Source organism: Macrotis lagotis, chromosome 2, assembly GCF_037893015.1.
Source record: "Macrotis lagotis isolate mMagLag1 chromosome 2, bilby.v1.9.chrom.fasta, whole genome shotgun sequence".
NCBI lineage: Eukaryota > Metazoa > Chordata > Mammalia > Peramelemorphia > Peramelidae > Macrotis > Macrotis lagotis.
Window position 1 is genome coordinate 115,042,330 of NC_133659.1, and position 18,466 is coordinate 115,060,795.

At 34.7% G+C, this 18,466-nt stretch overlaps 1 protein-coding gene across 8 annotated transcripts in view; it reads left to right on the top strand.

Annotated features, from left to right (window-relative positions):
• RPS6KC1 (ribosomal protein S6 kinase C1) overlaps positions 1-18,466 on the top strand; it is a 247,207-nt gene that overhangs the window by 155,611 nt on the left and 73,130 nt on the right. For 7 of the 8 annotated variants that reach the window (XM_074222641.1, XM_074222639.1, XM_074222646.1 and 4 more), the window contains 2 exons: positions 5,213-5,260; positions 8,040-8,172. In XM_074222641.1, the coding sequence (XP_074078742.1) occupies positions 5,213-5,260; positions 8,040-8,172 (181 nt within the window). Of the gene's footprint in view, positions 1-5,212; positions 5,261-5,490; positions 5,617-8,039; positions 8,173-18,466 lie in introns of those variants that run through there. The other variant, XM_074222647.1, reaches the window with a different exon arrangement.

Sequence of the window (18,466 nt, forward strand, 5' to 3'; positions counted from 1 at the left end):
TGAGTATATTTGAAAGACACAATTGTTATGGGTGTAATATTACTCGTTGGTACCTGGGTTGAGAAAAGCTGTCTTTCTGCCAAATGCAACTTGTACCTTCTTTCTGATTTTCTCTCTCTCTCTCTCTCTCTCTCTCTCTCTCTCTCTCTCTCTCCTTTTGTGTACTGACTTGTTCTTTACTGTTATGCATGGACATGTGTGATTTCCCCATAGTACTCAGTTGAGGCCCCTTATAAGCTCCTTCCAACAAATTACATAAAATGAACTAGTGTTGTAACTCCATGGTCTGCATTATTACGTGGGTTTTTTCTTCAAGCCTTTTTTGATTTTTATTGAGCTTTTTGGGAAATTTATGAAGTAACCAATCCAGCAGTACAAACAAATATTACATTACTGAAACGATCTTTCTCTATTTAGGAATTAGTGTTGTGATTATTTTTGGAACCACATGTAATTCTTGTTTTAAAAATTTAAACTAAATTTATAAGCTCATACAAGAAATAGAAATAGATAGGTGAGCTATCAAAGGAAGAAAGTATCTCATCCTCTCTGTTACCCTTTGTTGTATAAGCTCAAGGTTGTGTATGCTCAAGGTTTCCTTGTGATACTTTCTACATCTGTTTTAAAGACATCCCCCTCCCTTTTTCATTATTGATGTGCATTATTTCTCATTCTTTTTTATTTCTCCTCCTCCAAATCCTTGCAGTGGTGTTATCTAAGTAGAGAGTAGGCCATCTTGGGTCCTGTAGATAGTTAACTGAAAGATCCAGTTCCATTATCCTCCCCCTTTTACTTTTATAAAAGAGTGGTTTCTAGTCTCATTGTGGTATTGTAATTAAAGAACAGATGAAGCTAGCCCTGGAGGGACAGGTTGTCTGCTTTTTTTTTATTTAGTAGTCATTCTATATGTTACCATAGGGCGAAGATGCAGTAATCTTGTCTATTAGAGGGTATGCTAATGTCTTGCTGATAAGGAAGTGTGAAAAATGAAAGCGAGAAATACATTAATTGTGTTCTTGCAATAAGGTGAGCTATCAAAGGTAATTATTTCATGACAGTTTTAGTTATAGCACTTGTTTTATCATGAAATAAAAGATAGCTTTAGGAGCTTTTTATTGGAGAGACAATTGTATCAAATTAGTACCAGATTAGATTTTTGTCTTTATAAAGGTGAGCAAACCCATGAGCAGTTTTTAAATTGGTATGTTCTAGTCCTCAAATGAACAAATTCTGTTTGAGGGTTAAAGAAGCTATTATTCCGTCCTTTATGCTGACAGCTTCATTACAGATTGGCCTACTGTTGGCATTAAAAAAATGTTTGGCTCCTTATGATCTTTGTGCATGCAACTCTAATATTAATAGAGATCCATAGCATCATTCATTAAGAAATGACTTTAAGTGAGGTTGATGCATGTAAATTTGCAAAGTTACAGATGTTAAATGCAGTCGTTCCTCTCTGTATACAGCTGTATAGCTAATAATTTTCAAGTGCCTAAAGCTCTTGTTAGCAAGAGTGCTGGTGTGTTAAGAATGGTGCTATCAATAACTTTAAGAACGGAAGTTGAAGGTGCTTCTTTTAAAGACTATTGTTAACTAAACATTATTGCCAAACAGATGGAAAGCATTCACCAGCCTGATGTTTTTAGGTCTAATTATATTATCACCAACCCTGTATGGCTCAGTTGAAGAGGTGTATCCAGAGGCCAATTTATAATCATTTAGCCAACACCTGTTTGGGAGAAATTGACAGTCAAAGGGCACATTTTAAAAAAAAATCACATATGTTCTTGTATTTATTGCCTCAATGTGAACCAGGTCTAGTTACGAACTAACTTGATAGGAGAAGAAAGTGTATGTAAACAAATGAGTATTTCTTAGACATTTTTATCTATCTTAATTTTGTTAGCTTTTATCCTGTGTAGTTAAATGAGACCAGCAAAATTCAATCATTCGCAATTTAAACAATCATATTCTCTTCATTCAATTTAACTGGTTTCTGGTAGAAAATAGATTCTTCTCCCCCCCCCCCCCCCCCAGTCATATAAGTAGCATACCAAGTATATTTTCATTTTAGTCAAATGAAACAATATATAGTGGAACTGAAACTTATTTTATCTTAGGTGACTATGCTATTGTGGTGACTTAAGAGACATGAAATTATTTCAGAGACACTACCTGCTAAAATTTACAGCTGATTCTTATTTAACATTTTATTCAGGCCTCTGGGTGTCTTTCTAGCACAGATGAAGGAATGTGTTTAAAACAACATTGGAGTTGGAGCAAGGAGATATGACCTCAAATCCAAAATGCCATTTACTGTGTGACCTTGGACAAGTCATTTCAACTCTCTGGGTCTATTTTCTCATAAAATGAGGGTGTTAATTAAATAATTTCTAAAATATCTTTGGATTCCAACATTTATGACAAAATTTGTCTCATCTTGTAGGTTGTCTCTGAATTACTTTGGAAGATGACAGCTAATGATGAGAGTGTAACAAGAGGTGGCTGTTAGGGAATAATGGATGTGATACTAAGCTATCTTAAATTTTCGTTGTTTGATCTGTTTCTTCCTCTGGGTGCTGTAAATTCTCATTTCTTCCTTTAAGTACTCAACCTAGCTGCCTTTTAAGTTAGCAATTAGTTAGCTCTTCTCTACACTTTCTCCATTAGTGTATCCATTCAATGTAAACTCGGTTGTCAGTTGTTCTTCATAGTTCTTATGTCTTCCTGAGCTCTTTTCGTTTACCTCCAGTTGCTTATTAGATAATTATATTATCATAATCTTCTGTTATTTCAAACTTTTGATGCCTAAGAACAAACATACTATCTCTACCTTCTCCACTAACTTGGATTACTTTGCAGTTTTCCTATTTTTGTCAATTATAATGCTGTTTTTTTTAGTCTCCTAGCCATGTAGACTCAGAACTTTGGTGTCATATTTGACTTATCCTTTCTCTTTCCCTATCCTTTTTCAAATGATTAAGTTCTGCTTTTTTTTGTAAAATCTTTTACATCCATCACTTTTTTTCCATTTCCACTGATATAACACTATGATTTTGCTCCTAGATTATTGTAATAACTTTATAAGTGTGTTCCCTGTCCCTATTTATTTGCTGTAGCCAAATTAATTTCCCTAAAATACTGTTTAAGTTATTTACTTTCTCTTTCATAAAAGCTTTATGGTCCAAATACATTAGTCTGATATTCAACTTTGTAATATGGACCCAGTCTGTTTTTCCCATTTCATTATATCCCAAACCTTTTGCTCCAGTCACATAACTGTTATGATTATTATTATTATTATTTATACATATATACCATATACCTTGTTCAGTTCTGCTCCTTGCCTTTGTGTTTGTTGTTTTTTCCATGTGCTATGTCTTTGGAATCCCTTCTCATTTGACTTAGTGCTTTTTGTCAGTACTATTCATTTTACTTTAAATATATGTTTCTTGGTATCAGTATTTTACCCTTTTTTTCCCCTTCAGGAAGGTCTTAGATCCATGATGGTGTTGTGTTTGTGTGGTGATTATAAGGTCTTGAAAGGTCAGGACTATATCTCATATATCTTTGTATCATTTATAGTGTTATATACATAGATACTCATTAAGCATTGCCTGAATGGCTATTGTTACAATTGGCTTAATTTAGTTCTCTAAGGATAGCTGGCTCTAGTATTCAAAACTTAATATTTATATAAGAGTTCTTTGCTCAGAAGATTTATTTTTTTCTCTCTAAAAATAAAAAATATAATATGGTATATTATTTCCCTACTTCTCATTCTTACTATTCTCTTTTCTCATTCATATTCCTATTCATTCTCTTTCTTTTTCTTCTTCAACTTATCCTCTTCATTCTCCTTTCCTTCCACTTTCCCCATCACACATTCCATGCCACTTGATACTTATTTGCTTTTATTAGGACACTGATTATATTAGAACATTATACATTTTAATTATTGAGAGTTATAGCAAGTTGAAGACTAAAGTAGTAAACTATTCACAAAATCATTCTTTTAAATTAATAGTCATTACTGTTATAATTCTAAATTGAAAATATGTCTCTAGAATTATGCTCATTCATAGATAAGCAGCAGTCCCTAGGTGGTGCCTAACATATGACCCAAAGAATAGCATTTAATAGGAGATAGAATTTAATGGAATAGAATTTAATAGAATACCAAGACCATCATGCAATGGGAATTCAGGTCAAGTATAGGAGATTTGATTCCATGATGTTTAAAAATGATTCCAATTCTTAGGTTTTAAATTTCTAGCAAGTCATCGATTTGATGAATTATTGAATAAAATTCTATTAACCTTTTGACAGAATGAAAGAGGATGCATAGTGAAACTATATATATATATATATATATAAACATACACATGTACACATATATGTTAATATATACCTGTGTATGATTATACACAGAAAGCTAATGAGAGAATTTTGTTTTGTTTAACTGTGTTTGTGTGTGTGTGTGTGTGTGTGTGTGTGTGTGTGTGTGTGTGTGTGTGTGTATCAAGGAATTTGTTTCTCTTTTCTCTTTTTTCCCCCCCAATGGGGTGGGGCTGGGAGGGAGAGAAAAATACATTTCTTTAATTAAAAAAACAATTAAAAATAGAGAGGTATTATAGATATGAAATGTGCATACACTTTTGCATAAACATACAAAAATTGAAGGGTGCTGTAGCTGTGGAATATTGCATACATTTTTGGATGAAGTGACTTGTGTTAGTTTGCTTGGTTGTCTTATTTTGATACAAGGGATCTCACAGAGTGAGGAGTAATCTGAAAATGTTTGTAATGTAAAAACAACATCAATAAAACTTAAAAACAAAACAAAAAAATACTATTCAATATTTTCTGTGATTGCTTAATAAGTTCATTATCTCATTTTCTATGGAAGAGAAGAAAAACACTTTAAAACTAATTTTAAAAAATTTAGTCATGAAAGTTAAAAATCCTAAGCAATGTAGTAATATATCTAAAATATGTAAAAAATTGTAATGTTTTCTTAGTAGATCCAGAGCAAAAACTTTTTTACATAGGGTTATCTTATGATGCATGGACTTGTAGAACTAGCATAGCTATTCAGAATTAACCATATCTCCTCTAGTTGAGTTTTGAAAATCCTGTTCAATGATACTTTATCTTAATAGAGGAAACACTAATATTTCTTCCTTTTTTAAAATAAACTCTTTTTTTTTAGGTTTTACTTGTAATGGACACAAGGACACAACAGACATTCATTTTAAAAGTAAGTAGAATTATTGTATTTTTCTAAATTAAGAAATTGAAAGGAAGAAATATTTAAGAAAGAAAAAGTCTTATTTTTTTATACTTGAGTATCTTGTGTACTTTTATTTGTTTTCTACATGTTTTTCTTTTTATAGCTTGTTTTTAATACCCTTCCTTCAGATAAATAGAAAATATCTATATCTAATTTTTTGTGAGAGTAGAGCACAGTATCACACATTTGAAAAGGACCTCAGAAGGACATCAACTTTAACCCATCTCTGAAGAAAAATCCTCTCTAAAGTTTTCCCATCAAGTAACCATCTTAATGTTTCAAAGACCTCCATTTGGAGAATGGACAACCTGCTTCTTCTTGAGGTAGTTCTTTCTACTTTTGGATGACCCTAACTGTTGAGTTCAAGACGAGAAGTCTACATTTGCCTCTCTGCAACTTTTATACATTACTCCTGATTCTGCCCTCTGAAGGAAAGTCAAATATATTTCTTCTACCATGTGACAATCTTTTAAATGCTTGGAGATAGCTATCATGTTTCTGCCCCCCCCTTTTTTTATATTTTCTCTCTTTTTTAAGTATCCCTCATCTGGCATGTCACCATTCTGATTTCCCTCAAGCTTGCCAATGTCCTTTATAAACTATGAAAATCAGAAATAAATATAATATTCCTGATGTGATGTGGGACGGGAAGAGTATAGAGGTCTTGTTTCTCCTGGTCCAGGGCTATATGGAGCTTACAGTTACATATTGCATGTTTTTTTGGTTTGCCATATCACACTTTTGAGTCACTTAAACCCTTAGATTTTTTTTTCAAAGAAATTGCTGTTTAGCTATGCTCCCTCCATTTTATACTTGCACAGTTTATTTTTTTGAACTTAAACATAAAATATTATGTTTAATTCTATTGCAGTACATCTTATTAGCTTTGATTTAATATTCTAGCATATAGATTTGATGATTGAGCTGCGGAATCAAAGTTAAAATGATGTTTATGCAATGCTATATTCAATCAACAGTACATAGTATATAGTTTTAACTCAGATCTTCTTTTCCTTATTTCCTTCCATAGACGTAAACACACACACACACACACACACACACACACACACACACACACACACACACAGACACATTAAACACACACCCCGGATTTGTGAAATGATAAGACCTGGGATTGGGACTGTAAAAAATTCTCCATAACAATGTATGTCAGCCTCTTTTCTGAAATTTAGCTTCTCTGAATTCTTAGTACCCTAAGGAATTAAATGACTTGATTAGTATTGCACAATCAGTATGTAAGAGGCCTGACTTAAACCCAGGTCTTTCTGGCTTTGAGACCATTTCTCTTATTTGTGGGAACTATACAAAATTTAATCTGTGATCATAACTATAATTCTTAAGGACCCAAATATGCTGTGTTCCTGTAACACTTTTTAAAAGTTCCTTTAATAAATTATGTATAGGAATATTTGGTGGCCATAAGAAATGATAGATATTAAAAATTAGAAGGAATATAGAAAGATATATGAAATGATTTAGAATGAAGAAAGCAGAACAATATACACAATGACTACAACTGTATAAGATCATAATACATTAATGTTATATACTCAGAAGAGGAGGTGAAAGTTTTTTTATGAGAACAAGGATAATGTGGGTATTACTGGTTACAGTTAACTCTGAAAAGCCTTTGGTGTGGGGTTAACAGTTGGTAGAAAGTTGAAATTTACAGACCAATAGTATTTTAGAGTCATTTAAAAAATTCTTATATGTTCTCTTTTCCCCCTTTGTTTATATGTGTGTATGTGTATATTTGTGTGTATGTGTATATTTGTGTGTACAAATATAAACACATTTTGTTGCCAATTAAAGCTAAAATAAAATGTATATTTCAAAAAATCATTACTATAGTTATTTGGGAGCATGTTATCTATAGCTCTGACCCTCAGTTCATTTTTTGATGCATATACTGTAAATTCAATTTTTATTCTGTTTTTACCTGAATTTATAACCAAAGGCATGATTAAGAAAACCTTCCATTTGTAATTTAGAAGTGGTATTTGAAATGAATTGTGACAATACATCTCTAAAAATATATTTCTTTTAAGCATTTCTAGTGCACCTACAAATTGAATAGATTAACTTATTTCCTTTTCCAGTTACTTTCTATTTGGCTTATCAGTACAGCAGGGCATACTGACAAATACTGAAGTATCTATTTGAAAAAACATGCTTTGCTTATTGCTGAAGGTTTCTCAAGCAGTTTTTATTCAGGGTGTGACCTCAGAAAATGGACACACCTTATTCTTTGGAAAATATTTAATTGTTCCCTTGGAGGATACTCATTGATTCTGCAAAGAATAGAATTTGAAATTCACCAGCCTGGTCTGGGAGTGCCTCTTTTGTCTTTAGAATTTGGATTGATAATGTCTTTTTGTTTTAAATATACATACATAAGCATGTATACATAAAATAAAATTTAAGAAAAGGTCATAGGGAAATAACTCAGAGTGTCATCCTGATGACTTAGTTTGAGAGAGACTCTAATAAAAACACTGACCCACGTAATTGATTTTAATGGCAGCTTTGTGCCATCTTCTGTTCTCTGGATTCATGCCAGATGCCATCAGCAGAGCCTCCAGGGACCGAGGGGCATAGAGCAGCAGATGAGTGGTTTCTCTGAAGCCTAGAGTAACTCGGATAGATTAGTTTGGTTGATAAACACAGAGCACAGCAGGCTCGAAAGGCAGCTGAGGGTACAACTGACCTTTTTGTTCTCTGTCAGGGTCTAAGGAAAAGCAGTGAGTACAGCAGGAACAGAAAGACCATCATCCCCCGCTGTGTGCCCAACATGGTGTGTCTGCACAAGTACATCATCTCGGAGGAGTCAGTGTTTCTTGTTCTGCAGCATGCGGAAGGTTGGTCCATGGTTTAAATTGTTTGCACAGGAAAGAATATCAACTCCTTAGCTTTCCATAAATGTCCCCCTTACATTGACCTTACCTACCAGTTGTATTGTAGTTTTTCTTACGGCACAAAACCAGAAGTGATTGACTCCTAAAATGGGAGTTATTAAAGAAGGTGAAAAGCCAAGATGAACAGAAGATCTTGTTCAAACTATAGTTACAATTTTAATACTACTTTACCACTTTCCACAGGAACAGATAAGAGTCAAAGAGAAATATTAATTTAAGTTAATACTAAGAGAACCAGGTTTGATTTGGGGCATTTTATTTTGTTCTCTCATCTTTGCCAAGAAGATATATTAATTTTAGGTGTCTAAAATGAAAAGCATCCCCCCAAAGAATTAATTAATTACCTCCATGTTTTAAAAGGCAAGAATATTTGCCTAACACTTGACATTACCTAGTTATTCTGATCTGGATTTTTATTAATATAGCCAGTGGCGTCACATATGGGTTCAAAGCAGAAGCACATTGTTTTGCCTTCAAACTATTTATGAAATTTCAGCTTTTATAAGAGGAACAGGTGGCAAGTAAAAAAAATTATGTTTTGATTTTTATTTGCCCTTTAACACCATAACATAAGTAATTATTCTGTTTTTTTTTGTGGGAGGTAAATGAATGCAGAATATAAATTTAAATTCAGCTAATAAATATTTATTCTTGACAAGTCTTCGTAAAATAATATCTAAAGGATAACCTAATAATTTATAATCCTGTGTGATAATTTTTCCTTATTTACTTTACTGGGAATAAAAAGCTTTTGTGTTTTTCTGAGCAGTATAACATTTTAAATAAGATACATTTTTTTCAATGAAGTTTTCATTATGCAATGAGATCTCTTGTGATAACCAATGCAAGATTTTTGATGGGGTAATAAACTATTAATATTGCTTATTATGAAGTGTAACACAGGATAACTACAGATGGAGGGAAGACCTCCATATGCAGTATTAATAGTAAATTCAGAAGGGGCTCCATGGTCTCTTAGGTATTAAGAGAGTTAATTGCGTGTGTGAATTGGATAACTAATTCACCTTTGTTCAGACATTATAGACAGCTTTTATCTGAGAATACCAGTGCATTACAGTCATTATTGAATTAGAGGTCATGTCATCTGATAGCAAAATACAGCCACCTCTGGTGTGGAACAAAATAACTTGCATAATGGTAATCCATAATAATTTAGAACAAGGTCACCAAGATGAATGTAATTATAGTCAATTTTCCATTACCTATTTGTGGATTATTCACTTTGCGGATTATCTGTGGCAAATATATACATACATATATCTATGTATATATGTGTGTGTGTGTGTGTGTGTGTGTGTGTGTGTGTACACACACACACACACATATATATATATGTTTGTATATGCATTTTGTTTTTTGTATTCATTCATTTACAATGTATGTCTTTACTCCATTAGTCCTTTCCTTGTAACTAAGCAAAATAGGCAAAACCTGTCTGATACCATTACTCTATCTGACTGCATGGAAACATTATTGACCAGTATTCCCCCACCAGGGAAATATATTTTATCATTTTTTTCTCCTGAACAAAGATTGTTCACTGAAATTAATCTGAGTTTAGTTGCCTTGTTATTGCTATTTTAATTTACATTATTGTAGTTATTGTGTGTACTCTTCTCTAAGCCCTACTTACTTTGCCATGCTTCAGTTCATACAAGTCTTTCTATGTTTCTCTGAATTCTCTATAGCCATTATGTCAAATGATTATAACAATGCAGCATTATATTTATATACCAGTTTGTTCAGTCCTCAATTGATGGACTTTGTATTTTGCAGATTTTTGCTATCCATGGCAACTATCTATCTATTCCTGGTTTCTTTTGACCATCTCCAAGTGTCCACTCCCTTAGCTTACTCATCCTGGCATATCTCTCTTCAAGGCTTGTCCTTGTCTCCAACTAGCTCCTTGCTTTCCCTCCTCTCACCCCCTCTCCTCCCCTATTCCAGTTCTTCTCTCATTAAGAAGTTTTTTCCTATATCTTCCATTTTATGGAAGAACCCAGGCTGGCTTGCTTTCATTCTTTCCTGGTTCTAACTTTCTATAGATCTAAAAATCCACGTAGTCTTTCTCCATCAGAATGGAAGTTTCTTGAAGGCAGGGGTTGTCTTTTTGCTTATGTTTCCCTTCCTCCTTCCCCTCACTTCTTTCCTCACTTCTTTCATTCTTCTCCTTCAAATATATTCTAGGGGAAAATAAGCTTATTTATTTCAAGAAATACAAGCTGATTTTTTAATTCTTTTTTTCTTATTATTAAATTTAAGCAAATGGGGTTAAGTGGCTTACCCAAGGCCACACAGCTAGGTGATTATTAAGTGTTTGAGGCCAGATTTGAACTCGGGTACTCCTGACTCCAGGGCCGGTGCTCTATCCAATGCGCCACCTAGCCACCCCTAGAAATTCTTTAAATTCTTATCATTAAATTTATTTATAGAAACACAATTAGAAAGCCAAATAGAGGTGACTTTGAGATTATTTTAGATTATATTTCTTCTTTTTTTTTACTCTGTCCAAGTTTGGAAACCATACAACCCTTTGTAACTCCCAGCCTTCCCTGCAATCTGTCACCTCTAGTTCACCCAATTTCATGTGCCTATAATGTCTTTTGATATAGTTTCACCTATTGAATTCATCTATCTATCTATCTATCTATCTATCTATCTATCTTTTAAAATTTCTTTTTTATTAATAAGTTGACAAATATCAATAGACATTCCTTTTCAAAAAAATTTATATTTTTATTTATTTACACATTACTAATATAGTCTTCTTGTAAGAGTAAACATAATCCCCCCCCCCCAAAAAAAATCTCACAAGACATAAAGGGAAAAAAAAGAGAAAAAAATGTGCTTCACTCTGTGTTCCAATACCATATCTCTGGGGTGGTTCTCATTCTTTTTCATAAGTCCAACAGAGAAGTTATTTCCATATTTTTCCACGGTTACTGTTGTTTATTTTAATTCCCTTCATCCATTTCTCCCCTCTACCATTTATAATATTTTCTCTCTTCTTTCACACTCCCTCTCTTTAAAAGTGTGTTGTGGGGCAGCCAAGTGGCGCAGGCAGACAGAGCACTGGCCCTGGGGCCAGGAAAGCCCAAGCCTACATCCCAGAGACCCCAGTGACCACCCAGCCCCTTGGTCCCAGACAGGCCACCCAATACCACTACCTTGCAAAAAGTAAAAAAGAAAACGTGTTATATCTGACTATCCTCTCCCATGATCTACCCTCTCCTTTATCACCTACATCCCCTCTCTCCTCCCCCATCTTCTTTCTCTCATCCCATTTCTCTTTTTTCCTCTAGATTTCTATACCCTATTTAGTATGTATGCTGTTTCCTCTCTGAATCGTTTCTGACGAGAATGAAGGCTCCCTTATTTCCCCCCTCACCTTCCTCCCTTCCATACCATTGCAAAAGCTATTTCTTGACTCTTTTGTATTAAATATCTTAGTCTATTCTACCTCTCCTTTCCCTTTCTTCCAGAATATTTCTCTTTCACCCATTAACTCCATTTTTACAATATATTATACCTTCAAATTCAGCTCTCTCCTGTATCTCGACTATAAAAGCTTCTAACTGTTCTAATAAATGAGAAGGTTCAATTACTATTATCAGTATCATCTTTCCATGCAGGAATACATGCAGTTCATAATCATTAAATTCCTCATAATTTACCCTTCTTGTCCATCCTTGCTATGGTTCCCCTGAGTCTTGTACTTGAAGATCAAACTTTCTGGTTCAGCTCTGGCTTTTCAACAGGAACATTTCAAATTCTCGTTTCATTGAAAGTCCATTTTTTCCTTTGGAAGAGAATGTTAAGTTTTGCTGGGTAGTCTATTCTCAGTTGCCTTCCAAGCTTTTTTGCCTTCTGGAATATCATATATATATTTCAAGTGCTAACAGCCCTTAATGTAGTTGCTGCTAAGTCCAGTGTAATCCTTACTGTAGCTCCACTATATTTGAATTGTTCTGTTCTGGCTACTTGTAACATTTTCTGACTTGGGAGTTCTGGAACTTGTCTATAGTATTCCTGGGTTTTTTTAGATCTCTTTCAGGAGGAGATTGGTGGATTCCCTCATTTCTACTTTGCCTTTTGCTTCTAGGATATCAAAACAATTTTCCTGCAGAAATTGTTTTTTTTTTTTTTTTTTTTTAGGTTTTTTGCAAAGCAAATGGGGTTAAGTGGCTTGCCCAAGGCCACACAGCTAGGTAATTATTAAGTGTTTGAGGCCAGATTTGAACTCAGGTACTCCTGACTTCAGGTCCAGTATTCTATCCACTGTGTCACCTAGCTGCCCCTAGAAATTCTTTAAAAATGAAGTCAAGGCTCTTTTTTTTTTCTGATCATGATTTTTCAGGTAGCCCAATAATTTGTGTCTCCTGGATTTGTTTTCCATGTCAGTTGTTTTTTCAATGAGAAGTTTCAGGTTTTTTTCTAGTTTTTCATTCTTTTGGTGTTGTGTTATTGTGTCTTGATTCCTCACAAAGTCAATCAGCTTCCTTTAGCTCCATTCTACATTTGAAGGAGTTGTTTTCTTCAGAGAGCTGTCTTATCTCCTTTTCCATCTGGCCAATTCTGCTTTTTAAGGCATTCTTTTTCTTGTTAAGTTTTTGGACTGCTTTTCCCATTTGACCTAAAGTAGTTTTTAACATGTTATTTTCTTTAGCATTTTTTTGGATCTCCTTCACCAAACTGCTGATTTGGTTTTCATGTTTTTCCTGCATCTTTCTCATCTTTCTTCTTAATGTTTTCTCTACCTTCTGTACTTGATTTTCAAAATCTTTTTTGAGCTCTCTCATAGCTTGAGCCCAACTTCTATATTTCTTGGAGACTTTGGATACAGAAGCTTGGACTTTGTCATCTTCTGACTTTGCGTTTTGATCCTCCATGGGACTGAAGTAATTGTCTATGGTCAAATTCCTTTTTTATATTTACTCATTTCCCCAGCCTGTGCCCTGGTTTTGGGGGGCTTGTCTAGATTTGGAGTATTATTGGGTCACCCTTTGAAGCACCTCAAAGTCTTATGGGAGGCTCTGACTGCTCTCCTGCCCTGTGCTTTGGCCTTTGGATGACCACAAGTACACCCCTCTGCACTGGAGCTAGGAGGAGGGTCCTTGCTCTATGACAGTATGGGAGCCCAGACTGTGACCAGGGTCTGAATATGAACAAAGCCCCAGAATCCTGTCCTAGAAACAGTGTAGAGACCTCAACAGTCTTCCCCTACCCCCTTGCTTCCTCTGGGCTGAGTGCTCTGGAATCAGCTGCTGTGGCTGTCTGGGTTTGCATCAGTTTCCTGAGATCTAGGCTGCTCTGAGGGCTGCAGCTACGCTGATGGCTGTAGCTGTGCTGAAGGTCATACTAATTCCCACTCACTTTGGCAGAGGTTTCCTGGCTGATCTTCCAAGTTGTGCTTGGTGTTCCCTGGGTTGGCAGGTCAGGAAACTGTTTCTGCTGCCAGGAGTTGGTGCTCCTACGGACCCAGGCACCCCTCGGGCTGTCCCAGAAGGCTGGAGCTCCTTTGCTCTGGCACATTGATCCTGGCTGCACTGCCACTCCCTCCAACCCTGTGGAACAGATCCTCCCTACGATATTCCAGATTACCTTGGGCTGGAGAATTGCTTCACTGGATATTTCTATGCGTTTTGTCTCTTGGACATTTAGTTAGAGTCATAATTTTAAGGTTTTTGAAATGTTTTGGAGAGAGCTCCTAGGAAAAGCTGTTCACGTACTGCCATCTTGGCTGCCCCCCCACAACATTCCTTTTTTTTTTCAGTTGTATGACTTTATTTATTTATTTATTTATTTTTAGGTTTTTGCAAGGCAAATGGGGTTAAATGGCTTGCCCAGGGCCATACAGTCAGGTAATTATTAAGTGTCTGAGGCCGGATTTGAACTTAGTTACTACTGACTCCAGAGCCAGTGCTCTATCTACTGAGCCACCTAGCTACCCCAATTTTGTTTTTTTTAAAGAAATATTTTATTGATTTTGAGTTTTACAATTTTACCCTTATCCTTCCTTATTCTTGCTCCCCCCCACCCCGAAGGCAGTCTGTTAGTCTTTACATTGTTTCCATGGTATACACTGGTCTAAGTTGAATGTGATGAGAGAGAAGTCGTATCCTTAAGGAAGAAAAATTAAGTATAAGAGATAGCAAAATTACATAATAAGATAATAATTTCTTTTTTTCTAAATTGAAGGTAATAGTCTTTGGTCTTTCAAACTCCACAATTGTTTCTCTGGATATAGATGGTATTCTCCATTTCAGGTAGCCCAAAATTGTCCCTGAGTTTTGCACTGATGGAATGAGCAAGTCCATCAAGGTTGATCATCACCACCATGTTGCTGTTAGGGTATATGATGTTTTTCTGGTTCTGCTCATCTTGCTCAGCATCAGTCAATGCAAATCTTTCCACGCTTCTCTGAATTCCCATCCCTCCTAGTTTGTAATAGAACAATAGTGTTCCACGACATACATATGCCACAGTTTGTTAAGCCATTTCCCAATTGATGGATATTTACTTAATTTCTAATTCTTTGCCACCACAAACGGGGTTACTATGAATATTTTTGTATAAGTGATGTTTTTACCCTTTTTCATAATCTCTTCCAGATATAGACACAGTAGTGGTATTGCTGGATCAAAGGGTATGCACATTTTTATTACCCTTTGGGCATAATTCCAAATTTCTCTCCAGAAAGGTTGGATGAGTTTACAGCTCCACCAACAATGCATTAGTGTCCCAGATTTCCCACATCTCTTCCAACATTGATCATTGTCCTTTCTGATCATATTGGCCAGTCTGACAGGTGTGAGGTGGTATCTGAGAGATTCTTTAATTTGCATTTCTCTAATAAGTAGTGATTTAGAGCATTTTTTCATATGACTATGGATTGCTTTCATTTCCTCTTTTGTAAATTGCCCTCCATGTATTGTTTAACAATTTGTCAATTGGGAAATGGCTTGTATTTTTGAAAATTTGACTCAGTTTTCTGTATATTTTAGAAATGAGTCCTTTGTCAGAAATACTAGTTGTAAAGATTGTTTCCCAGTTTATTACATTTATTTTGATCTTGGTTAAAGTTGTTTTGTCTGTGCAAAAGCTTTTTAAATTAATGTAATGAAAATTATCTAGTTTGTTTTTGATGATTTTCCCCATCTCTTCCTTGGTCATAAAACTGCTTTCCTTTCCATAGATCTGACAGGTATACTACTCCTTGATCTTCTAGTTTGCTTATAATATTGTTTTTTATGTTTAAATCCTGTATCCATTTTGATCTTATCTTGGTGTAGGGTGTGAGGTGTTGGTCTAATCCAGGTTTCTTCCCTACTAACTCCCAATTTTCCCATTTTTATCGAAGAGAGTGTTTATCCCAGTAGCTGGATTCTTTGGGTTTATCAAACAGCAGATTACTATAATCATTTCCTGCTATTGCATCTAGTCTATTCCACTGATCCACCACTCTATTTCTTAGCCAATACCAGGCAATTTTGTTTTGTTTTGTTTTTAGGATTTTTGCAAGGCAATGGGGTTCGAGGATGCATTTGAACTCAGGTACTCCTGACTCCAGGGCTGGTTCTCTATTCACTGCACCACCTAGCTGTCCCCAATACCAGACAGTTTTGATGACTGATGCTTTATAATATAATTTTAGATCTGGTAAGGCTAAGCCTCCTTATTTTGCACTCTTTTTCATTGAATCTCTGGAAATTCTTGCCTTTTTATTTCTCCATATGACTTTACTTATAATTTTTTCTAACTCATTAAAGTAATTTTTGGAATTTTGTTTCATAGGGCACTAAACAAGTAGTTTAGTTTTGATAGAATTGTCATTTTTATTATATTAGCTCGACCTATCCATGAGTAGTTGATATTTGCCCAGTTATTTAAATATGATTTTATTTGTGTGAGAAGTGTTTTGTAATTGTTTTCAAAAAGTTTTTGAGTCTACCTTGGCAGGTAGCCTCCCAGGTGTCTTACATTGTCTGAAGTTACTTTGAATGGAATTTCTCTTTCTAGCTCTTTCTGCTGTATCTTGCTCCTCTTATATATTCTCTTGTGAATCCATCTGGCCCTGGAGATTTTTGCTTAGGGAGTTCAATAATGGCTTGTTGAATTTCTTTTTCTGAGATAGGGTTATTTAGGTTTTAATTTCCTCTTCATTTAATCTGGGCAACTTATATTTTTGTAAATATTCATCCATTTCACTTAGATTGTCAAATTTATTGGCATAGAGTTGGGTGAAATAATTCTGAATTATTACTTTAATTTCCTCCTCATTGGTGGTGAGGTTATCTTTTTCATTTATGATACTAGTAATTTGGTTTTCCTCTTTCCTTTTTTTAAATCAAATTGACCAGTGGTTTATCAATTTTATTGGTTTTTTCCATAAAACCAACTTTTGGTTTTATTTATTAGTGCAATATTTTTCTTGCTTTCGATTTTATTAATTTCTTTAATTTTTAGAATTTCTAATTTGTTATTTAATTGGGTGTTTTTAATTTGTTCTTTCTCTAATTTTTTTAGTTGCATATTTAGTTCATTGACTTCCTCTTTCTCTAATTTATTCATGTAAGCATTTAAAGATAAAATCTATCCCCTGACAACCACCCTGAGTATATTCCATAGGTTTTGGTATGCTGTTTCATTATTGTCATTATCTAGGATGAAATAATTAATTCTTTCTATAATTGTTGCTTGATCCACTCATTCTTTAAAATGAGGTTATTTTGTTTCCAATTAGTTCTGGGTCTATTTCTCCCTGGCCCAGTATTACATATTTTTTTATTGCATTATGATCTTAGAAAGATGTATTTATTATTTCTGTCTTTCTGCAATTGATCATTCTGTTTTTATGCCCTAGTATATGGTAAATTTTTGTGTAAGTGCCATGTACTGCAGGAAAAAAAAGTACATTACTTTTTATCCCCATTCTATTTCCTCCATAAGCCTATCATATCTAGGTTTTCTAACAATCTGTTTACCTCTTTAACTTCCTTCTTGTTTATTTTATGATTAGATTTATTTAAATCTGGGAGTGGGAGGTTGAGGTCTCTGCTGTCTATGTTTTCCTGTAGCCAGATTTGAATTCAGGTGCTCCTGACTCCAGGGCCGGTTCTCTATTCACTGTGCCACCTATCCGCCCCAATTATCTTTTAACAGTATTTGTTTTTTCAGCAACTTTGAGATAAGGATTGATACCCCTGCTTTTTTCACTTCAGCTGAAGGAAAATATATTTTCCTCTAACCTTTTACCTTTACTCTTTATGTGTCTCTCTGCTTAAAATGAGTTTCTTGGAAGCAACATATTTTACGATTCTGGTTTTTAATACACTCTGCAATTTGCTTACATTTTAAGGGAGAGTTCATCCCATTCACATTCAAAGTTATAATTACTAACTCTTTATTGCCCTCCATGCTATCTTCCCTCCATTTGTATTTTCCCCATTTTTTCCCTTTATCCATATTCCCCTTTATTTTATTTCTGAATACTGCTATCTTCAGTGTGTTTGCCCTCCTATATCAGCCCCCATCCTCTTTCTTTCCTCTTTCCCTTTTCCCCTTCTTCCTTCCCTTCTTTCTGTTAGTTCCCCTTTTCTCTCCCTTCTCGTCTCGTCCTCCCCTTTTACCCCTCCCTTTTTTCCCTTTTATACTTGAAAAGTAAGATAAGTTTCTTAACTTAACTGTGTGTGTTTAAGTTAAATTTAAGCCAGGTCTGATGAGATGAAGATTCAGGTGGTTCTCAACTCTTCCCTTCCCCTCTATTACAATAGGGCTTTTATAACTCTTAATGTAATAAAATTTACCCCATTCAAGTCTTCTCCATCCTCCTGTCTCCTTATTGTCCCCCCTTTTTAAGGAGGTATTATTTTTAAATCATTCTATCTGAGTCACAGAAAAATTATGATTTTTCCATTACTTCTGGCTAAGTATATTCTCTCTAATAGAGTTACAATTCTTGAGAGTTGTTAGAGTCTTTCTCCCAGGTAGGGATATACCAGTTTAATCTTATTGGACAACAGACTCATGGTTAAGTCATGAGTAACCATCACTTCTGGCTAATTGTATTCTCCCTAATAGGGTTATAGTTCTCAAGAGTTATGAGAATCTTTATCCCAGGTGGGGATATAGCCAGTTTCATCTTATTGGATAGCAGTTTTTTTTCTTTACCTTGTCAGGTGCCTCTTGAGCCTTCTGTTTGATGTCCAAATTTTCT